The sequence below is a fragment of the Pyrus communis genome, chromosome 11, assembly GCF_041283825.1.
Source record: "Pyrus communis isolate YQ-2024b chromosome 11, ASM4128382v1, whole genome shotgun sequence".
NCBI lineage: Eukaryota > Viridiplantae > Streptophyta > Magnoliopsida > Rosales > Rosaceae > Pyrus > Pyrus communis.
Window position 1 is genome coordinate 32,813,364 of NC_142575.1, and position 22,468 is coordinate 32,835,831.

A 22,468-nucleotide genomic window follows, 5' to 3' on the forward strand; every position below is an offset into this window, starting at 1 on the left:
ATAGATTCTTCACTCATTTCTTTTATACATACATACATACATACATACATACATACATATATACATATATATATATATATATATGAATGATTCAAATTCAAGTGACTGGATATTAAAAAAGTACGACGTGGGAGGGGAGGTAGATGACAAAAAATATTTTGGAGACTAAGAAACACGAACAGGACATTTGATATTTTAGGAAGGACCTGACTAGTCTGGAGGGAGGGAAAGAGAGGGCCGGGAGGCTCATCAACGTGGGAGATGCAAGCCCCGTAACGAGGTCCTGGACACACAGGCAGCCACGATGTGGTATGGACATGTAGACTTCGTGGCACAATCTTCCACCACACCTCCGTCACCAACAAATATCCAACTTTTTATTTAATGGTACACACCCACCTCCTTTTCTGACTCTTTCTCTCTCGGCCCTGGGGGCTCATACTTATCACTCCCTGCGGGACCCTGTCCTTGTGTAAATCACCTTTTTAAACCCTCGCCTTCGCAGCCTCAGAGTGATCTTCGTCGTCTCAGTGAGGACCCGTTACTTGTGAGTTGTGAATTATCTCTGTTGCTGCACGTTATATACAATTATAGGCAGCAAGCATTTGGTCAACTCGATATCGTTGGTTCGGTCGAGAGATTAATTAGAGATAGAAATGGGGAGGGCGCCGTGCTGTGAGAAAGTTGGTCTCAAGAAGGGAAGGTGGACTGCGGACGAGGATGAAATCTTACTCAGTTATATCCAGGCCAATGGGGAAGGCTCCTGGAGGTCTTTACCCAAGAATGCTGGTACCTACTTTTACTTCTTTCTTTCTTTTAAAACAAATGGATCATGAATTTGTTAATAATAATGCATGGTACAATTTAACTAATTACTAATAATATAAATTCTTCAACTTGAAGGGTTGCTGCGGTGTGGTAAGAGTTGCAGATTGAGATGGATAAACTATCTGAGAGCTGACTTAAAGAGAGGAAATATTTCTTCTCAAGAGGAAGATGTCATCATAAAATTGCATGCTTCTTTGGGTAATAGGTCAGTCGCGTACTCATAACCTTTGCATTAATTATTCTTAAGTAGCCTAATTTTAATTATTTTTTGGCTCATTTTATTTTCACTTGTGAATGAGATGTTATAAATTTAATTTTTTTCAAATGAGAATTTAAACTTTATTATTGCCTAACCTATCGTGAAATTAGGTCAACACCTTCACCTTCACACATCATACTTATTTTACCAAACCAAATAGCAAAACTAATACGTAAAAACGAAAACAGGGAATAAGAGAAGAGAGGGGTACTATATATATATCTAAGTAATGCTATTCATACCATGTTGTTATACCATATTTTTATATCATCTTAGGTAACATCTAATATGAACAGCTACATCATTTGAAAAATTTGCAAAACTCGAGGAAATGGAGGAGAAAGACTCATTATATACTACAATCATCATTTAATTAAATAATTTTTCTTAATTATTAATTTATTAATTAATAAACTAAATTTAAAAATCTGATTAATTTAAATAATGTGACCATCTACATTAAATAACATCTAAAATGTTATGAAAATATGATACAAAAATATAATACAAAAAACATTACTCTTTATATCTGTTATACTTGTGTATCGTCTTGTCATGAGTGTTGCCAGTTCTCAAGTTTTCGGATTCTTTTGTTTGCTGTCCATGTCATAATTGTCATTGTCATTAGTCAGCAAATAAATTAGCCTTTTTTTGTTAGTTGAGAAAGAACTAGAACTAGAACTAGACCAGCAGGCTTACACCGTACGTCAACAGGAAACTAAATCTATGAATTAAAATTTATAAATTAAATGACATTATAAATTATAAATTTGTTTATTATTTAAATCTCTATTAATTAATAAAATATTCTTTGTCAACGAAATTCTTATGAAATTATCAGTTTAACTTTCTAATTAAAACACAACATAAATAAGAAATATGAGGTAAAAATATAATTTCACACAATCAAATTTTTTTTTTTTCAAAGTCTTACTTACATGTAATTCTGACATATCTCTAATTAAAATAAAATAAAAATTCGCACACACTTTGTGTGTGCCCTTATGCTAGTGTTAATTAATGTAATTATTTTTTATTGATGATATTATTTAATTTACAAATTTAGTTTACAACTTTAATTTTCAAAACATTACTCTACATCGACGAGATCCGAGTGTAAAAGCACATAAAGGATACTATTACTATGGATAATGATAGGAAGATTAAATTTGCAAACTAAATGATGTGTAACCAATAGGAATAAGCATGTTATCAACATTTAAGTAATAAATCAATCATTAACTTCCATGTCACTTAATTTTCAAAACTTTATTTACAAATTTAATCTCTCTAATATTACTCTACTACTATTGATTTGGTAGTGAATCTTGATTATATCAACTCACGTGTAACTGTCAGACGTAATCTACCCAACCAAAAAAAAAAAAAAAAACATACACATACAATTGGCGTCTTTAATTAAAACTCCGATTTGATATGCATAGAAGCTCCTACCAATATCTAAGTCCATCAAATGTACCCACAGGCCACACGTACAAAAAAGAAAATAAAAGAAAGACCCTCTCGATTTAGCTTACAAAGATTTGTATGATATGAGTATATATAATTGTTATTACAATAATACATTCTTATCATGTGATATTATGAGTTAAGTTTTCTTCACATGGTATTCTATAATTTCACGAGTACACAGAGTTACTATAGTGTTCTATATCAAAATCATGCAATACTATGAATAAGAATTTTTTTTTTCACATGATATTGTATGATATAGTTGACGTAAGTATAGTGTAAACTACAATGTTTTGTGCCAATCATGCAATAGTATGTATAAATTCTCTTCCACGTCCCATCATATAATTAGCGCAAATTACCAATGTTCAACATATTTTCTTGTCTATATGTATGTTAGAGAAAGAGTCTTGTCCAGGAAATTGTATCTCCTAAAATTTAAGAATTAATATTTGAATCTGATTTCGATTATATTCGTGTTCTATAATCAAACTGACTTTACTTGACAATTTTTCTTTGGGACCATAAAATTTGGCCCTTCACATTTAATATAAAGGGGAACAAGGAGAAACTTAGCTAGCTGTAGATATCATCAGTACATGACACACACACACACACACACACCATATATAGTATACAGTAGATTATGCTCTTTCCTTTTCTTTCTAAGCATGCAATACAAATGAAAACTTGATTTATCATTGCTGGTTAATTAATGAATAATATGATTATGAATGTATATGCAGGTGGTCTTTGATAGCGAGTCAATTACCAGGAAGAACCGATAATGAAATAAAGAACTACTGGAATTCTCACTTGAGCAGGAAAATTGACACCTTCAGGAGGCACACCACCACAATCGCCATTACTACTGAAATCAGCACCAGTTCCCTACCAGCTGGTCATGAAGTTTCGGCAGCTATGGAATTAGGTCCTCCCCCTCCTAAAAGAAGACGTGGCAGAACCAGTCGCTGGGCCATGAAGAAGAACAAAACCTACTTGACCACCAAACCCAAAGGCCTCGAGGCCCGGCTGAGCCAGAGCCACCACAAAGACGTTGATGTTTCTTCTGCTGCTGATGATGATCGTTTAAATAATGTCCACAAGGCAACTTCCTTGCCTACTGAAAATAATAATAAAACCGTGGACACCATGCAAGACGATTACGTGCTACTAATTGAGGCCCCGGACCAGCAGCAGGAAACTGGAGGTGGAGGAATATCAATGATTTCAACGGTCATTGATCATCGGAAAGAAAGTGATGGCGGAAAACTAATTTTAGGACCACATCCACTTGTACACGACGATGGTGATATGAATGAATCTGTCGGCATTGATGGAGGGTTGTTGGGGTTTACTGACTACTTGATGGACGATATTAATGAGGACGAGATACTGGATCCAAATGGTGTTTTGGCTTTAAGTGCAAGTGAAATAAACATTCATCAAGATGCTGATCATTTTACGGACGCGGATCATCATCAGGACACAGAATTACCATTGTCATGTGACCAATTAGTCATGTGTCCAAATAAAATTATGATGACAACGACGACTACTACTACTACGGCAGCCAGTGATGATCATCACGATCAGGAGCAAGAGAGCAGAAGCTGCGGTGGTAATTTGAGCTCGTTGTCGATCTCAAACTCAAACGGACAAGTCGTCACGGGGGACTTGCATTCATGCGGCTCTTCGATGTCACTGACAAATGCTAGTAATTGTGATATGGAGGATGGTCAGACTGCTGGTGGATTCGGAACTCACGATCATACATTATGGGATTGGGAGAGTGTACTTATCCAAGCTCGGACTGAGCATGACTACTTATGGGATGGCCATGACAGACAAAACATGCTGTCTTTGTTGCGGGAAGGAGAATCTGCTACTGCTGCTGGTGATGATGATCACGCTGATGCCATGGTGGCTTGGCTTCTATCTTGAATATTCAATTCAATTTGTCGTACCCTAGCAGCCTTTTATCACTTTGTTGCTCCTTTGGTTTATTGGACTTTTTCTTTTGGTTTGAATGAGAAAGATCCCAATAATTAATTAAAATGATAAGACAAAGAATTTAATTTCACGCACGATTACAAATATAATAAAAAGATAATACAAAATTTCAACTACATAAGTACATCCAATTATAATGCTCACGAGAGGACAAAATCTTATAGTACTTTCTAATGAACTTGCAAAGATGAAGCTTTTTAGCAAGGAAGCTTTGTTGTGAAATATCACGAAATGATCCTCATAGTCTTGCGCCAGGCAAACAAACAACAAAACCAACGTAAAAAAACTAAGGTCGGCGATGGTAAATCTTTTATATGTGTTTCTTTCTCACTCATTGGTAAAAAATTATCATCCTATATATCTTAATTAATTTCTTCATCTTGTACTTAATTGCTTTCTTTATCAATCTTCTTTGAAAGAGTAAATCATAATTAAGACAAACTTAGCAATTTAAAGCAATCCATTAATTCAAGATAGGAAGTTTGGTCGAGGCATATTTATGAGTTGTAACAAAAAAAAGACACGTTGCTTAAGTTACAATAATTGAGAACCAAACTTACTCACCCTACCTAAATATTATTGGATTGATAAAACTATGAGCTACTAATCAATCATTTATTAGTTTACGATCGAGGTAGCTAGCAAGTTGTCTTAGGAAATATATCAAAACACACACACACACATATGTATACGTGTATATAATGTACCATGGATATAATTTCTTCTATTCTTTCCGAAATTCCGGTGAACTACAAATTTTTTGGTAAAAGATGAACCACAAATGTATGTCAAAAGAGGTAACTATGGGGACACTACTTGACAAGAATAATTTACATGCAAAACAATAAATCTACAAGATGTTGAGATGAGTATTATTGCATGTGATTGAATGATGATAATCTTGTGTTGCTCTATATATTGTTAAATAATTTTGATCAAGTTGAATGTTCGCATTCTAATTAATAGCAATTTTATGAAAACAAAATCGTGGATTAACATATATTGAGCATGAAGAGTGAACGGGCCAATATAATTTAGGAGAAACAGGCAAGGCAACATCGACCAGATGCGCGTGCGTGCGTGCATTCTCACTGCATATACGTTCAAGACGAGTGGATACCAACAACAATTGCCAGATCTTTCCTTTTTATGTATTACAACAGGATGTGTCGGGCACTTTTGAAGGACGTTGACATGATGGAAAGAAGGGAGAGGGCCCATTAAGAAAAACCGACGGTGTCTACGGGTTTTTTTTTTTTAAATTAATGAAAAGAGTTATAAAACTTTTAGTTTTAACGATAAACACAAAATAAAGGATAAAGTGAATAGTATTAAGTTTGACTTTTTAGTGTAAAAATGTGATTTTTCGTTAAAGTGAATTGTCACATCCCGGCCCGGGGCGGATCACTTCCCAGGCCCGCTCCACTACCGTAGCACGATATTGTCCGTTTTGGGCTTACCATTCCCTCACGGTTTTGTTTTTGGGAACTCACGAGCAACTTTCCAGTGGGTCACCCATCATGGGATTGCTCTAGCTCCCTTCTCGCTTAACTTCGGAGTTCCTATGGAACTCGAAGCCAGTGAGCTCCCAAAAGCCTCGTGCTAGGTAGGGATGAGAATATACATATAAGGATCACTCCCCTGGGCAATGTGGGATGTCACAATCCACCCCCTTTAGGGGCCCGACGTCCTCGTCGGCACACACGCGATCAGGGTTAGGCTCTGATACCAAATTGTCACATCCCCGCCCGGGGCGGATCACTTCCCCGGCCCGCTCCACCACTGTAGCACGATATTGTCCGCTTTGGGCCCCGACCACGCCCTCACGGTTTTGTTTTTGGGAACTCACGAGCAACTTCATAGTGGGTCACCCATCATGGGATTGCTCTAGCCCCCTTCTCGCTTAACTTCGGAGTTCCTATGGAACCCGAAGCTAGTGAACTCCCAAAAGGTCTCGTGCTAGATAGGGATGAGAATATACATATAAGGATCACTCCCCTGGGCGATGTGGGATGTCACATGAATAGTACTACAAATTTTTCGTTAAAACTTCTTTTTTTTTTTTTTTGGTAAACGTGTCTATAGTTTCTTTAGTTATCTCCATCTATCAAAAATAAGAGATTTTTCAATGTGACCGATATATATGGTAGTATACCACATGTTACTATACAAATGATTAGATATGTGTAATGAAAAGTTAATAACTTAAAAAATAAAATTTCCCATCACATATATAAAAACACATGATGTACCATCCGTGTTCTGATCATAATGAAAATTTTCACATCAAAGAGGAGAGATTTTTGTAGGAAAATAATAACCACACGCCCTACGACGTGTGATCATCGTTTCTTTTTTCTCCTACTCCAGCCCTCTTGAGTTAATAAACATTAATATTTGCCTACACACTTTGTGTGTATGATAACATTTTTTTGGAAAATGGGAAGGAGTGGAGGGAGTGGGAGGTTTTTGTTTTTGGTTTTCTTTTTTATTTAAATATTGGAGGTATTTATTGAAGATATTTTAACATCACCTGTTGGTGAGACTTCAATAAAAAACAGTAAAATTTAGACCCGTGAAATTACATTATTGCCCATCATTTTTTTTGTGGGATAAAAGACTAAGTAGTATTTTCACCATCTTTTAGTTAACAAAGAGAGTTTCATTAATTAATAGAGATAATTAAATAGATGAGTAGATAATTAGGTTTAGAAATTACAAAAATCACTTCCCTTTTAAAAGATCGCAACTAGCGCTTAGTGCTTGCTCATGGTCAGTGTCCAAAATAATATTGGTCTTCCAATTTATAAAGTCTTGTCTACCTTTAATAACAAATTAAAAAACGAGCGATCGAGAAATGAAATGAAATGATTAGTTGAAAATTATAAGACCTAATATTTTATGTTAAATAACTATAGAGGAAGGACTTCTACTGTGAGGAAATGTTGTCGATAGTCAGACCTCTTAAAGGTTGTTCGACGGGTCAATTTTGGTCTCGTTTGGCATGTATGATTGAATTAGAATGGACGATTCTCTATGGAAATGTATGTTGAGAAGAGAAATAAAAAATAAGAGATAGATTACTCATGAATGAAACTTATTCATTCTAATCATTTTTAAATTGGTAGGATTAGAAAAGATGTGTTTTCTTCGTATCTAATTCTCTCTTAATCTTTTAAAACTGAGTTATTTATTCTAATTTATTCCAACATACGAAACGAGCCTCATTAGTAGATGCCCTCCCTAAATCAGAATGCTTGTGTATTTTTATGCAAGAAATACTTTTAGAAAGCACTTGAAGATCGCTTTTAACTTCTGCCAATCGCTATCAGAAGATTTTTTATTGTATAAAAATATTTTTAATTATTTTGAACGATATGATTGTATTTAATAGTCCGAAAACACTTTCAAACATACAAAAAGTAATTAAATTTTGATTTTAATTTTCTATGGGCAAAACCTAAGAACGTATTGTGGGCTTAGATTCTCTGTGGCAATGTCGTTCGGAGATTGAGAATGGGCTACTGACCTAGGTCTCAAATAAGAAAGCCCAAGTTTAAGGAATTGGTCACCCGTTTAGCCTTTAGCGCGGCTGCTGGCGGTGGACGACTCCACTGTTGGCTGCGGAGTGCGGAGGGAGTGGGAATGTTGAGGTTGAAGCCAAATCGCATCGGAGCCTTCACTACCACTGGTAAAAAGGCTTCTCCCTCTCCCTCTCTCTCACTCAGCCATTAGCTATTACTTTGGCTTCAAAACTCGATAGAATAGATTATGATTTCTAAACATTCATTTCATACTTTACAGGTGAAGAGCTCTTCGTTTCATTCGCAGCAAAGCTTCTTCGGTAATTACTTCCGAATCTGACCTCAGTTTTCTAAATATATTTATCTATTTTGAATGAATCCTTATCAAGGCGTGGCGTTGCATTATTTGATGCATACTTTCTGAATGACAAATCTGTAAATAAACATAATATGGGGATAGCAAAACTTTAATGATTGTATGGTTGACATGGTTTCTAATTTCTGTTTAAGCAATGTATGTAGTTCTACTTCCTCAGAATTGTCAGGTTCAAGGGGAGTATGTTTCTACAAAAGTCCTCACTTGTTATACATTGAAATTTTCACTTTTGACGTTTTCACTTCTGTCAAGTGTCAACCACAACGATGAATTTGAATTCCACTGCCCTTTCTACTTGAATCATAGCTTGTCAGTTTCTGTTTGAAGCTTCTGAAATATATTAACTTATTGTTTCGATGGAAGATGTCATGCCACCGTAGATTTTTCTTTCAACCCATTATCTGCGAGGAATAGGGCTTTATCTTGCATAACAACGTTCACCCGGTCTTTTCATTCTTCAACTTCTGAAGATGACACCTTCTCCGAATTGGGCTCCCCAGTGCCTAAAGCTCCAACTCATGCTCGGAAGTTGAAGTTGATGACGGAGAAGCCTGAGCCTTATTTGGTATGTTCATAATGCCCCAACCTCGTACATTCATTACTCTGTCTTGTGTGCGTGTGTATGCATTTGGCTTCGGTTTTGTTACTCAGAACGCATGTGCACTGTAGAGATATTACCTCTGCTCGCGGTTTCATGAATATTGCTGAAATGAAACATGCCATGTTTTCTTACAAATTCCATTTCAAGCAGAAAACTAATCGTACAAAAAGACCTTCTCGAATGCCTTCAGAAAGCCGCATCAGATTGAAAGATAATTCCTCAAAACTGGGTAACTTTGTCCAACCATTTCTTTCTACATTGACAGCTGCAACAATAACAACAATATTTATTTATGCATTGAAAAAAATATGACCTTCCCATCTGTTACTATTGTAGTGAGAACATATCTGCAATCAACCTTCCCTATTAAAAGAGGCCCTGCCCACCACTTTTACGAATATGTCATATACCTTGTCGTTTACCCTTGAACTGTTGAATAACCCCCATAGTCCCTTTCCATTTTCCATGGTTTCTGGATAATTATTTAATGCCCATGCTTCAAAAGAGCAGGTTCGGATTGGGAGGCTGTTGTACAGAGTTTTGGTCGTTCAATTGATCCACCAGAGGAGGAAGAGGAAGTTACCATTAGAATTACCAATATCAATTCGGAGACAACGGACTCTGCAGTGCACTCAATGTGCACGTCTTGTGGTAGCTTAGAGGGGCTTGTGAGGACAAAAGAAGATGCAGTTGACGCCTTGTTTAGCGTGAAAAACAAGGCAGGCATAAAACGCATAATCAAAAAGTAAGAAAATACTTACATTTCTTTTCTTGATTGCGTTTGCATTGTACCTTCATCAATAGCATTGCATTTCTATTTTTTAATCTGGAAACTACTGGACACATGCAGATATGACGAGTGTCTGTCACTCTTCTCTCCTCCTTGGATTTTTTGTATGTATAATATCATATATTTTTGCTTGTGTGTATTCGGATGGAATAGTGAAGAGTGCATTACAGTAATTGTTGAAGTCTAGATGCTCCACTAGATAGAATTTTTACCTTATTAATTGTTTTGAGATATTGTTTTTGTTTTAATGAATAGTTTCCCATGCTTAGTTCTGGTATTTTGTGGCTATGGATGTCAGATTGAATGAGACGATGGTGAACGGTCACAAGTGGTCAGCTGATTTACATGGAAGAGACTCCTCCGCTGAAGTGAGGAGCAAGCAAAGCAATGCGAACCATGATTTGAGATTGGAGATAAGCCGTCAACTGGCGGACGTAAGAAGGGAAGTCACAAGGAAGACAGTGTGCATACAAGACTTGGAGTGTCTGCATAACGCCTTGTTGCACATTGAGGGGGAGGCTCATCCTCACACCACCCACACCCACTAGTATTCACAACGACCGAGTTGGCAAATTATGCCCCCGCCCCTGGCCCCCTACCATACATAGTTTTAGTAAATGCATTACATATTAGCAGAATTACGAATAGATGCCGAATTTGTTTGGTTTATGATTAACAGGACTGACCGGCCACACGTTCTTGACGTTGCTGACCCAAAACTAGAAGGCTGCATGTACTTGTGACCGAGGCAATATTTTGTACGGACAGAAGGGTTATTGATATATCAATTATCATATTATTATCTTTAATCATCCATTGCCATTCAATCATTGCTCTAGTTCGCTTACAAGTGGGGGCGAAATGAGAATCGTAATCTTAATAGACCAGCTTAACAATGGCAAATGATTAATTTACTTTACAATAATCTCACGACCGTTAGATAAGCTGTCCCTAGCACAAAGGAAACAAAGGAAACAAAGTAAAGGAATAAACCTTTCACCTTCCTCCACATAACAGCAGGGTAACCGATTCTCCGCCTGTTTAAAATTCTTCGACAATGGCCATTTTCCCAAAAAAGAACCCCCGACAGTTGGCAAGAAAATATGTGACTTCATGATGCCCCCTCTGTTTATTTAAAACAAGGGGAAAGCCTAAGTGCTCATCTTGCACTCCAGATTCTGCATATCAAGCATGTATCTAACATCACTGAAGCAAGCACTTAATCTGCAGAATCAATCCCTTTCACATCCATATCCAACATCCTGCATGATTTCTCTCGTTTAAAATCAGGCTCTGTGATACCCATAGAAGAACACCCTGCAATCGGATATTCCCTCTCATCAACTAAAGACTTCATGTAGGAACATGGCTGCTCTTCAGCTTCAATATTGGATACAGGCTCTTGCCCTGAACCAAACTCCAACTCATACGACGGAGGGCCAGCAGGTTGTGTTCTCATTTGCACAGACCGCAAGAGTGCAGCCCTCCTTAAGTCAGCTGAGTGACAAATATCACTAGGTGATGACGGGAATCGCCCCTCTGAATCAGAGCCTAGCTGACGAGGCTGGGAGCCGTTGAAATTAGTGACAGTGCAGCCATGTGAAGTGCTCGGACAGGTGGGAGGAAATTTTTGGTACCTATAAGGAGAGACGGGACTAGAGGGAACACTATCAGGTTGGGAGGAGCAAGTATTTATGGGGTTCTCACAAAATCGAGGGTCATCTGAGTCCTCTGACATTGGTGAATATTGTAAGGACATCTCATCCCTGGAAGCATAAAGTTGTGAAAATATAATGAAAAATCAGATCTGCATAATAAAGGAAACACAATTTTCTCTTTATCAGGAAGAATCAAGATGGAGAAAGCATGCACATGATTATTAAGAGAACTCCTGTTTAATGTAATGTGGAAAACAATGACTTGAAGGTTCCCTAGGAAGGGGAACAACCGAGGCCCGATCAAACAAAGAGAAAAAAATTGACTTGAAGGAAAGGAGATAAAATTTGGTGAAGGCATACTAATGCCTTACATATGGATAAACAATACAAATACAATTCAAGTTGTTAATTTATGTGGAAAATCAACAATTACCACAATAAGCAAATCTATATTGGATGACTGAAGACAAAAATGAAAATTTTAAGCAGCCACATGAAGTACCAAACTCACCTTTTGGTTTACCACTTAAGCAAAGGCCCAAAGTAAGACGGTTAAAAGTACGATTACACTCTTGCAAAGGGAAGCTTATATGAGTGCATCACGATCACATCCACTCGAAACTATACAGTCTATACCATCAGATGACCTATTCTGTTTGAGTTGTATGATATCACCAACAAACCAAATTCGGGGAAAAAACAAGAAGAACAGAATAGGAAATAAGTCAAAGAAAATACAAAACGTTGAGTGCCATAACCCAAGAAACCATGAACACGAACCTGCAGTCCTAAGATGTTTTACAGGCCTCTTGTGGTCTATCGGATTGGATTAGATTGGAATAACTCATAAATGCAAGGTATGTTTACCCAAAAAAGAGGCTGAACTAATATAGAAAGATGCAATAGCACCTATGACCTGTGAAACTAGGCAACTTAAAACATACAAAGTCTAAATGTGAAGCACAAGGTTATCATAACAATGAGTGAATGACGGAGAAGAATGGCAGTTAGTTATGTATGCGGAAGGAGTATTTCATTTGAGAAGGTTCCCAAAGCATATGACGATGTTATGGACAGTGATTGACAAGTTCGATATGAGTGTGTGAGAAGAAGTAACCTTGGATAAAACATGGTATCAGACCTTGCTGGAGATTCCATGAGATTGTCAGGGAGAGGGAGTGGGTCTCCAACAGTGAGTCCATTCAAACTAGATGCCATAATCTGCACTAGTGCAGTGCACAGCAAACAAGTGAGTTATGAGAATGAAAGACTAATTTCACTTGAAACACTAACAAAATAAGGCCTCGTGAATGAATTCAATTGTGATGGAAATGAATGAGAATTCAGAGGCAGTAAATTTTCATTCTTGAAAGGAAAAGGTAGATTCTTTAGTTCGATTCCATTAAATAAAGTAAAGAAATGAAAAGAAAAGGAAACCTCGCTGAGATAACGCTTGTGAGAGTGGAAATTGTCGAGGTAAACCGCATCTTCAGGATCTCTGCTCCGCTTCCCAGATGGAGATGGTGAAGAAGACGATGAAGTTGATGCAGCCGATGCATTTGTAGATGATGAAGATTCTATCTCTGGGCCACCAACACCACCACCACCTACTGCTCCTCCGCCTCCAACCCCGCCCGATGAGCTCGACTCCGGACGCATTTGACAGCCTGCTCTCGCTCTTTTCACGGAATTTTTACTTTATTTATTATTTCCATTCATGTTTCACCAATTTCCTAAGGGAAGGGCGATTACTGGGCTACATAACTTGAGGGAAAAAACCCAATTGAAGATCCACTGGGCCATTCCCCCAAGCCCAATAATCACAAAATTGAATTCCTTTCATATGGGAATGGGAGTTAATGGTGTAAAGTAGATACGATTGATGAAGTTCATGTAGCGGGCGGAAAATAAAGATAACTCAAGGCCTTGTCTTGTTAACCCGCAAGATAATGATATATGAATGGGTAAAGAAAGTTGATTCATCACTTGAATTTGAAATGTGACGCTATGTATTGAAATTGGGTGGCAAAATGTCTGTTGCGATTATATTTATAGATTGAACGAGATAGAATGAAATCTAAATGGTGTTACAACGAAATGAAAATGAAATAAAAAAATGTTGAGATGGATGTCGGAGCAAAAAAAAGAAACGCACTTACTAAATACCATGGAAGTGGGATGGAAGCCGGAGGAATTGGGATTATTCCTCCCACACTCAGCAGCAACTAGCAAGCGCGGATATTAGCTTTAAATCAACGACAAACATGAGGACGGTCCTTAATTAGGCCAAGGGAATAAAATGAACAGCCTTGTTATAGATATTTAACCGATGGAAAGACAAAAGAATATGAACCAATCCTACATATTCGCATAAAAGAGAAACTTGTTTGGATGTCAGGATACAACTCTGAGCATCCCATCTCCATCATATGATATGATAGCAGGTATGATTATGCTATAAAAAGGCAGGCACTGGCACTGCCCCCGCCCGCTCCACTCTTCCTTAGCGTTTCCCGCTCAGACATAGACACAAACATTTGGCCTGGAAAATACAAGTGAGAGGGAGGGAAGGGAGGGAAGGGAGGAGAGTGCTCCTGATGAAGTACGTGTTGGTTACAGGCGGGGTGGTCAGTGGGCTGGGCAAAGGCGTCACCGCCAGCAGCATCGGCGTCGTCCTCAAAGCCTGCGGCCTCCGCGTCACCTCCATCAAAATCGGTTCGTTCTCTTTATTCCTTCCTTTCTTTTTGCTTTTACTACTTAATCATCTCTTCTCTTCAATCTGATTTGATTTGATTTGCTCTACCCATCTGCTGCTGCAGATCCATACTTGAACACAGATGCAGGCACCATGTCTCCCTTTGAGCACGGTGAGGTTTTTGTTCTTGACGACGGCGGAGAGGTAACCATTGACCCTGCTAATTTCTTCAATACGTATCAAATCCGCGTTATCTTTATTCTTCATGCTGCTGGGTTTGTTTAATCTCTAATCGTAATTGTAGGTTGATTTGGACCTGGGCAACTATGAACGCTTCCTAGATGTAACTCTTACTAGGGATAACAACATTACCACTGGCAAGATATATCAGGTGCTTCTAATAACAAGGGGTGTTTGTCTGTCTTCCATTTCATCACTTTTATTTTGACATTTTTTATTTTTATTGTTTTGTTCCGTGTAGTCTGTTCTTGAGAAGGAGCGGAGAGGTGATTACCTTGGCAAGACTGTTCAGGTGATGATACAAAATCACAATGTTCATAAATCCTACCTTTTCTTTTTTGCTTCACTTGCATTGAACGCTGATGACTGCCTTTCTTTCTTGATTTTGAGTCGATTTAGGTGGTTCCACACATAACTGATGCCATTAAGACATGGATCGAATCCGTTTCAGTCATTCCTGTGGATGGAAAAGAGGGCCCTGCAGATGTTTGCGTGATAGAGTTGGGAGGGACTGTGGGTAAGCAATAGTCAATACATAGATGCAATACATGCTTCATTATTCTTTCTCTGTGTTTATGTACAAAGACAATAATTCTTCTTTCTTCTTAGGTGACATTGAATCAATGCCATTCATTGAGGCTCTGCGCCAATTGTCCTTTTCAGTTGGTAAGGTTGTGGTTTATTCTGTTCTTTTGAGGAGTTTTTTTTATACTGCTTATGAGATAATTTCTCCACCCATATGTTGGCTTCCAATTGTTTATCATGTTTCTATGCTGTGTGATCAATATATATCTTCCAATGACTGCTCTAGGAATACGCGGTACGTACGGTTTAGGTATTGTTTAGATTTATGGTCTGATATGTTATGAGCAGCTTTGCAATAATAAAATTGATAATATTATTGGGACTTTATGTGGTGCTTTTTTGTATTTTTGTTGGCCGGGGTATAGATGCAATGAAACAATGCTTATCCAGATTTAAAAGTAACTAACGATTTCCCTTTGGAGTTGATGTGCAATTTCATCTGGAATTACATTGATGTTAAATGATCATTGCTGGTGTTGATTTAGTTCTTTTGTCAGGGCAAGAGAACTTCTGTCTTATTCATGTGAGCCTGATACCAGTGCTGGGTGTTGTTGGAGAGCAAGTAAGATCCCTCTACTTAATTATTGAGTGTTACATTTCTTCATTAATTCCTCATACAAGCTTGTAAGTTTAGAATCAAAATGGATTATATTTGACAAAGAATTTGCTTAATTTTGTATGTTTCTTACTTTCTTTTTGTGTTTGTAATTCATGCAGAAAACAAAGCCTACGCAACATAGTGTGCGGGAACTAAGAGCATTAGGCTTGACTCCTCATCTATTAGCATGTCGCTCTGCAGAGGTACCTCATTTCACCTATCTATTAACCTTATAAGCTTTTCTTTAGTTTCCATTTAAGACTTGCTTGGACACCTACATTGGTGCAGTGAGATCACCCGACTCCCCTTGTGCTTTACTCTACCATTATTTTGCCAAGGTTAATATTTGTGCAGATATAATACATATTATTTTTTATTTTTTATTTTTTTTTGTGTGACTGCATTGCAGCCTTTGTTGGAAAATACTAAGCAGAAACTTTCACAATTTTGTCATGTTACAGTAAGTTGTTGCTGAATAAATTCTATGTGGCCTTTTTTCTAAATTTCTTTAATCAAACTTCATTTTCTGATTACAAATTTTAAATTTCATTTACGCTTTTTTACAGGCTGGTAATATTCTTAATATCCATGATGTACCAAACATTTGGCATGTTCCTCTCTTACTTAGGGTGGGTTCAATAACAATTATCTGTCTCCTTGGTGGCTTCATACTTTATTTCAAAATTTTATCTAAACTTTTGTTCTAAATTGTTGTTCAGAATCAAAACGCTCATCATTCAATTCTTCAACAACTAAATCTACTAAGGTATGTTCTCACCATTACTTCACATATAAGGCTTCAACTTTTGTGCTCAATTGTTGATCAGCATCAGCTTATTTAAATTCTTCTTGTGTAATGATGCCAAGGCAATCTCTCTATAGAATACTGTCCGACTTGGATTCTTTTAGTTGATATATGTGCTCTCTCGGAATGCTGCCTAAATATAGGAAGGCAAACAGCATGAAGTTTGGCTATGTTAAGTTACCAGTGTTTAATTTTCTGTTTCAGCATTGCCAGGCCTCCTGATTTAAGAGATTGGACCAAGATGGCAGAGACTTATGATAACCTCACCAATTCCGTTAGTATTATTAGATAATAGTGCCATGCTCAATTTTCAAACATTCTCTCTTTTGGTTTTTTCATTCACCACATGAGAATTTTATATTTGCAGGTGAGGATTGCCATGGTGGGGAAGTATGTGGGCCTTGCAGATTCTTACTTGTCCGTAGTAAAGGTGCAGTGGTAGCTTCTATTCTATTATTAGGAAGGGTCATAGGATGGTGTATCTTTACTAAGATTGTGGAATTCATTAGCAATTTTTCATGAAAAAATTTAGCTATTGCATGTTGTAGTGCAAATATGAGTGTATGGCTCCTTTTGCAATGCATGCTTATTAGATTATATATGTTAATAATTCACTGCCTACACATGTATTTTACCATAAATGCTTGCTGATATATAATTCTGAACAATATGGCAATCTGGACCCCAAAATATAATATTTTGCTAAATTTGTCTCGCAGGCCCTTCTGCATGCTTGTGTTGCTTGTTCTTTAAAGCCATCAATTGACTGGATTGCTGCTTCTGACCTTGAAGATGATAGTGCCAAACTGGTATTGAACCATTACACTCCTCTTTTTGTAGAATTTGGTTTTAAGTCTATTATTTTGTCTTTTCTTAAGATTTGTTTTTCATACAGATACCAGAAGCACATGCTGCTGCATGGGGGACCCTAAAGGTATTCTTTAAGCTAAATTATCGTCCCCTAGCCTGTTGTACAGTTTATGTTTTGATCTATTCTATACTTGCAGAATGCAGCATGTGTCTTGGTTCCTGGTGGATTTGGAGATCGTGGTGTGAGAGGTATGATATTAGCTGCAAAGTATGCCAGAGAGAACAATGTTCCTTATCTTGGGATTTGTTTGGGCATGCAGATTTCAGTGATTGAATTTGCGAGATCTGTAAGCAACATTTGCTTAACTAACAGGTTTTATTCTTTATTTAAGATCATATATCATCCCTACTTTAATTACTTGTTTTAGGTTTTGGGTTTAGAAAGGGCAGACAGCACAGAGTTTGATGCACAGACACCAAATCCTGTTGTAATTTTTATGCCTGAGGTACAAATTTATGGTGATGTTTACCTCTTTAATTTTAAAATAAGTATGGCTTCAACCTTCGCCCCATGACAGTTAATTTTTTTATGTGTAAAGGGATCAAGAACACACATGGGAAGCACAATGAGACTGGGATCCAGAAGAACACTTTTCCAAGCTCCTGATTGCACTACTTCAAAGCTGTATGTGCAATATCTATAACTGTGTTCAATTTAGAAATCATAGAATAGCCGGCTAGTTACTGCAAAATGAAGTTATAACTTCAGGTACCTCTGCTGCATTTATACAGTAAAATCAATGCATGTGCCATGTGTTCCAACTTCCAAGTCTGTCACATGGCACAAGCTATAGAACTTTATTGCATTTATACTGTAAAATTTTGAACTTTCTTGGTCAACGTACTATTTTGCATGCGGCCTTTGATGACCTCTCCGCTATGTGTTGTGTCTGCAGTTGCTTTTGTCAAAACTAATCCCACAAGACCACTTTAAAGTTCTCCATTTTTAAGAGTATAGGCTACATGCCTGATGTGTTATTGCTATCAATTGCTAGGTACCATAACTCAGAGTATGTGGATGAACGACACAGGCACAGATATGAGGTTTGTTGTAAATTTATTTAGGTGAAAAACATGATGTTTCAGAAGCATGTTTTACGTAGTGTACATGGTCTTATTTCATCATGATGCAGGTGAACCCAGATGTTATTGGAGTTCTTGAAGAAGCTGGCCTGAAATTTGTAGGGAAGGATGACAGTGGGAGACGAATGGAGGTGGGTTTTCTGCTGAGTTTGATGCTTTGTTGAACTTGAGCATTGTCAGAATTTACTTGGTTATTATTGCAAAAATTCCTTTCTTATCATTTACTGAATAGTATTTGACTTTGAAGATTTATTTTTTACAAGATTTGTGTTTGTTCTGGTATTTTTCTCTTCTGCAGATTTTAGAGCTTCCAAGTCATCCATTCTATGTAGGAGTGCAATTTCATCCAGAATTTAAATCACGGCCTGGGAGGCCCTCTCCTCTATTTTTAGGTACTTTGACACACAAGTGAACCATAGATGTCATAGACTTACATTAACTGTTCTTACTTGGAAACATGTGAACACTATGGCATCCATCATGGAATTACCATGTAGCGCAGATCTATATTACTCAAAGTGGAGAGATTATTGGACATGTTTGTGTCGGAATAGACTTGTCTATTACAATTCTCATTTTTATTCGGTTGATTTCTACCCAGTCCTTGGATCTCTGTACTTGAGTTGACACATGTGACATTGCAACTGTAGGTCTTATCTTGGCAGCAACAGGACAGTTGGAAACCTATCTTGACCAGAATCAAAATTCTAGTTGACAGCATTGGATCTCTCTCAATGGTTCCAGATCATTAGTTCAAGGTAGGTTTGTAATTTGAATGTGAGAGGTCCCATAGAAGAAGAATTGGACTTGCGTTGTAGCTGTTTGTGCATTGTTCCCCCTGGCTCTTCTGAATGTGGGTGAGAAAGGGGGATGGGAATGGGTTGGATCATCTCAAGACTTACGACATTCTGTGCTCCGTATGCATAAATAGGTGCATCTTAGGGGTCAGTTAAGTGATTATGTTGAACAGTGTCTGTGCGGTTTGGGATAGGGTTGGATTACAGTATGACCGAGGGAAGGGGTTTCTATTTCATCTGGTAAGAGATAGATATGTTTCTGTTCATCCATACAAAATGGTAGACAGTATTCACTTGATAGTTATGAAAATGGGCATGGATGCGTATTGATGGTTCCTAGTGTAGTAAAAAACTAATGCATTGTCCATTTTTTGTTACAATGGCAGATAAACGTATGGAAGTTTATGAAAGTAGATCCTGATTGTGGAACAAGTATGTCGATGCAGTTGGACAATTTATCAGGTTGCTGATCGATCAGTTGAAAGCAGATAGAAGTTCTAGGTCATTAGAAGGATTCATTGATTAGATTGTTCAATCATTTAGGGGAATTTGAATGATATTGTTGTTTGGCGATATTAATTACTTGTTGGCATTCAAGAGTTACCATATTCGGAATGAATATACTTATGAAACTTTTTCGAATGTTGTCCTCATCATTTATTAGCACTTAAAAATGTAGACATTTTTGAAATTCAGTTGTAAGCTGCTGCTTGTATGTGTGAGATGATTGTTGTTACATACAATGTAATGGGAAGCCTAAGCCTACAGTATCTACAAAATATGCCGCAATGCTATGCCTCTTCTTTTATAAAATAAATACAATGTAGTTCAGTACAGTAAAAGTAGACTAGAGGAGCAGAATTGAACCCAAAAACAAAACCAAAATCAAAATAAAAAAAATGCCGCAATGCGATGGCTGTCCTGCGAGTTACTGTTTTGGTTGTCTGTCTGTCTTGTCCCTGGATCTGGAATTGCGGAATTCTGGAGGAATTGTCGAATGTGGATGGACAATGTGAATGATATATGCGATTAATTTAACATGTGAGGTTCTGAGTGTGGTGTCGGTATGAAATCTGTCTTTGGAGCTTCATTTGCTGGTAGAACTTAGCTATGAACTCATCTGCCTTCATGTCAACCGATTCCTCTAACTCCTCGTAAATATTGTTTTTATAAGCTGTAGCAGGAGAAAGAGTAACCCTTTCTTCCTCATCATCCTGAATAATATCTCGGCCATCATCCTTCTCATCGCATTTGATAAGAAAGCTCTGCCTTGCAGTACTAGCATCGTCTTCATCATCATCGTCATTGTAGCAGTTGCGGCAATCGTTTGATTGATATCCGTGGTTATTGATGATCATGTCGACTTGATCATCATCAAAATAATCAAGTGCTAATGGTGCGTTTAGGCAAGGGATGTTGTTGATGAAGCACATAAAGGAGGAGCGGGAGCAGCTGGTTTTGGTTTTGAGGGTGGGGAAAATTGGGGTCTTGTCGAACGACAGCTGCCGCTCGAAGTAATACTGCTGCCGCTCCTGCTGCTTCTGCAAGTGCTTAAGCATGTGGACGAAGCTACTCTTGAGCAACTTGGGGACGACGCGTAGTTCCATCATGAGGCGTCGCCTGAAAACACCGCCCTTTCTTGCCCAAAGCAATGCCAGATGCAGCAGCTTCCACGCTCTATGTGTTGGTCTTGGTCGACCGACGTCATCATCATTACCATTTGATGATTTCTTCTTCGACATCTTCATCAATGTCATCGTCGTCTTCAGCTCACTCTTGAGCAATTGATTAGCTGGTGGAAGCAGAGTAGAGGTGCTACTAACGTAGGTAGATTCAAAATGTGGCCTGGTAGTGGTAGTGGTAGACCAGAAAGAGAGAAAGTGACAAATTGATCACAAAAAATTGGCTAATAAATTACAGTTTGATGAGAGCGAGCTGAAAATTTTCTATGATACGGTGAGTGGTGAGTGGTGTTGCCTTGGAAGGCTAGTATATATACATATGGGAACTCACAGGAGGAGGTAGCCATTTATACAATACATGATTAGTAATATATATTATATAAATAAATAGATATATTAGAGGAATCTTTGTATTTTACGCGGTGGTTGCTAATTATGTGTGTGATCTGCTTATAGGAGATTAGTGTGGAAGGTGGGAACTCGATTGTTGCTGGGGACACGGTTGTTATACGCGGGAGGAAGCAAGCTCGAACCTCCCCTTCCGCTTCATTCATCGGTTCCCAAGTTTCAAATACAATATTACTTTAGCTCTCTTCTATGACCACGTTGTATTATAAACGTTATAACTTGAGTTGTTCATTTTTTTTAGAGATAATTTTTAGATGACGATAAAGAGAAAATAAATGATTTAGATTATGATATCTCGTAAAGTAAAATGATATAACCTTATCATGTATAGAGAAAGTTAAGAAGATTGACTTCTAACATGTAAGAAGTCAAACTGTGTCTAAATATTTATATAACCCGTCGTTCCTTTCCCTACACTACTTTTTTTGTTTTGTTTCTTGCTATACTACTATTTTGTTATTGTTAATCCGTACGCCACCAAATACGGGAAATTAATATCTACACCATGTACATAAACTTGTAAGAAATTATGCACCCAGTTTGACCCTTAATGCGTTATAACTTGCAAGTCAACAATATTATTAACTAATGCTTATGACAGGCAAGAAACTTCTACTTTTCAACAAAACTATTAAGTTAGATCTGAGGGACTACATATATATATATATATATATATATATATATTTGTTCTAGCTGTTGCCATATATAACTCATATTTAAATGATGGTTTTCGACGAAATATATATGTAATTGATGATATTAAGCGACTCGCGGGGCAGCCATTTGAATTTTGAATAGGTCAATGCCAATTATTTGAGCGACAAATACATAAAGTTATAAACTATCACAATCAACGCAGCTTTTGATTAGTTGGATTTTGCTGGATTTTTCCTGACATGACCACCGTTTCCTTAGAAGAGGATCATCTCCAGATTTATTTTGTGGAGATCTTAGTCATTCATCGTGTATCGTATGGTTAGAAATTATTTAATTTTTTTATTTAAAATTAAACACAAATAATATATAATAAAAATTAATATTATTCTTGCAAGAATCAACCGGGAGAACCCAGTGGCCTCCCAATGAAGCTGACTCTGTCATCTGTGGTTGCCCATGGGCCCTATCGCTTATATTCTCCCAAACCGTGTTCTAAGTTCTAACATATGTATATATACATAAAATT

At 37.4% G+C, this 22,468-nt stretch overlaps 5 protein-coding genes across 6 annotated transcripts; 3 read left to right on the top strand and 2 right to left on the bottom strand.

Moving 5' to 3' along the window:
• The first annotated feature begins 393 nt into the window (after positions 1–393).
• LOC137743799 (uncharacterized) lies at positions 394–4,618 on the top strand. The gene is made up of 3 exons (XM_068483737.2): positions 394–789; positions 904–1,033; positions 3,307–4,618. The coding sequence occupies exons 1-3, from the start codon at positions 657–659 to the stop codon at positions 4,502–4,504; spliced, it is 1,461 nt and encodes a 486-aa protein (XP_068339838.2). The 5' UTR covers positions 394–656; the 3' UTR covers positions 4,505–4,618.
• A 3,490-nt stretch (positions 4,619–8,108) lies between these two features.
• LOC137742284 (sucrose-phosphatase-like protein) lies at positions 8,109–10,673 on the top strand. Its single transcript, XM_068482109.2, has 6 exons — positions 8,109–8,264; positions 8,378–8,417; positions 8,837–9,038; positions 9,225–9,303; positions 9,585–9,819; positions 10,163–10,673. Exons 1-6 carry the CDS (start codon positions 8,219–8,221, stop codon positions 10,410–10,412), a joined length of 852 nt encoding a protein of 283 aa, XP_068338210.2. The 5' UTR covers positions 8,109–8,218; the 3' UTR covers positions 10,413–10,673.
• LOC137742282 (uncharacterized) lies at positions 10,638–13,225 on the bottom strand. 2 transcript variants are annotated; one of them, XM_068482108.2, is made up of 3 exons: positions 12,960–13,225; positions 12,664–12,743; positions 10,638–11,630 (listed from the first exon to the last, which is right to left on the bottom strand). In XM_068482108.2, exons 1-3 carry the CDS (start codon positions 13,179–13,181, stop codon positions 11,084–11,086), a joined length of 849 nt encoding a protein of 282 aa, XP_068338209.2. In that variant the 5' UTR covers positions 13,182–13,225; the 3' UTR covers positions 10,638–11,083. The 2 variants fall into 2 exon arrangements, with proteins under 2 accessions (XP_068338209.2, XP_068338208.2); XM_068482107.2 differs by having other exon boundaries at positions 12,640–12,743; positions 12,960–13,220.
• Positions 13,226–13,840: 615 nt separating this feature from the next.
• Positions 13,841–19,974, top strand: LOC137742139 (uncharacterized). Its single transcript, XM_068481902.2, has 23 exons — positions 13,841–14,237; positions 14,342–14,421; positions 14,522–14,608; positions 14,699–14,749; positions 14,857–14,974; positions 15,067–15,123; positions 15,540–15,604; positions 15,760–15,843; positions 16,050–16,100; positions 16,207–16,269; positions 16,360–16,406; positions 16,650–16,719; positions 16,813–16,875; positions 17,165–17,254; positions 17,341–17,379; positions 17,453–17,602; positions 17,684–17,761; positions 17,855–17,940; positions 18,311–18,359; positions 18,449–18,529; positions 18,697–18,790; positions 19,049–19,156; positions 19,582–19,974. The coding sequence occupies exons 1-22, from the start codon at positions 14,120–14,122 to the stop codon at positions 19,111–19,113; spliced, it is 1,686 nt and encodes a 561-aa protein (XP_068338003.1). The 5' UTR covers positions 13,841–14,119; the 3' UTR covers positions 19,114–19,156; positions 19,582–19,974.
• Positions 19,975–20,087: 113 nt separating this feature from the next.
• LOC137742141 (uncharacterized) lies at positions 20,088–21,099 on the bottom strand. Its single transcript, XM_068481904.2, has one exon. It carries the CDS (start codon positions 20,950–20,952, stop codon positions 20,230–20,232), a length of 723 nt encoding a protein of 240 aa, XP_068338005.2. The 5' UTR covers positions 20,953–21,099; the 3' UTR covers positions 20,088–20,229.
• Positions 21,100–22,468: the final 1,369 nt, after the last annotated feature.

Bases quoted from the DNA above. Each gene is read 5' to 3' on its own strand.
- LOC137742141 (XM_068481904.2), bottom strand. From the start codon at position 20,952: ATGACATTGATGAAGATGTCGAAGAAGAAATCATCAAATGGTAATGAT.
- LOC137742282 (XM_068482107.2), bottom strand. From the start codon at position 13,181: ATGCGTCCGGAGTCGAGCTCATCGGGCGGGGTTGGAGGCGGAGGAGCA. The intron at 12,744-12,959 runs GTTTCCTTTTCT...GCACTAGTGCAG, and splicing joins ACAAGCGTTATCTCAGCGAG to ATTATGGCATCTAGTTTGAA. The intron at 11,631-12,639 runs GTTACTTCTTCT...TTATGCTTCCAG, and splicing joins GATACCATGTTTTATCCAAG to GGATGAGATGTCCTTACAAT.
- LOC137743799 (XM_068483737.2), top strand. From the start codon at position 657: ATGGGGAGGGCGCCGTGCTGTGAGAAAGTTGGTCTCAAGAAGGGAAGG. The intron at 790-903 runs GTACCTACTTTT...TTCAACTTGAAG, and splicing joins GTCTTTACCCAAGAATGCTG to GGTTGCTGCGGTGTGGTAAG. The intron at 1,034-3,306 runs GTCAGTCGCGTA...ATGTATATGCAG, and splicing joins CATGCTTCTTTGGGTAATAG to GTGGTCTTTGATAGCGAGTC.
- LOC137742284 (XM_068482109.2), top strand. From the start codon at position 8,219: ATGTTGAGGTTGAAGCCAAATCGCATCGGAGCCTTCACTACCACTG. The intron at 9,039-9,224 runs GTATGTTCATAA...CATTTCAAGCAG, and splicing joins AGAAGCCTGAGCCTTATTTG to AAAACTAATCGTACAAAAAG. The intron at 9,304-9,584 runs GTAACTTTGTCC...TCAAAAGAGCAG, and splicing joins AGATAATTCCTCAAAACTGG to GTTCGGATTGGGAGGCTGTT.
- LOC137742139 (XM_068481902.2), top strand. From the start codon at position 14,120: ATGAAGTACGTGTTGGTTACAGGCGGGGTGGTCAGTGGGCTGGGCAAA. The intron at 15,605-15,759 runs GTAAGATCCCTC...TAATTCATGCAG, and splicing joins TGGGTGTTGTTGGAGAGCAA to AAAACAAAGCCTACGCAACA. The intron at 16,101-16,206 runs GTAAGTTGTTGC...GCTTTTTTACAG, and splicing joins CACAATTTTGTCATGTTACA to GCTGGTAATATTCTTAATAT.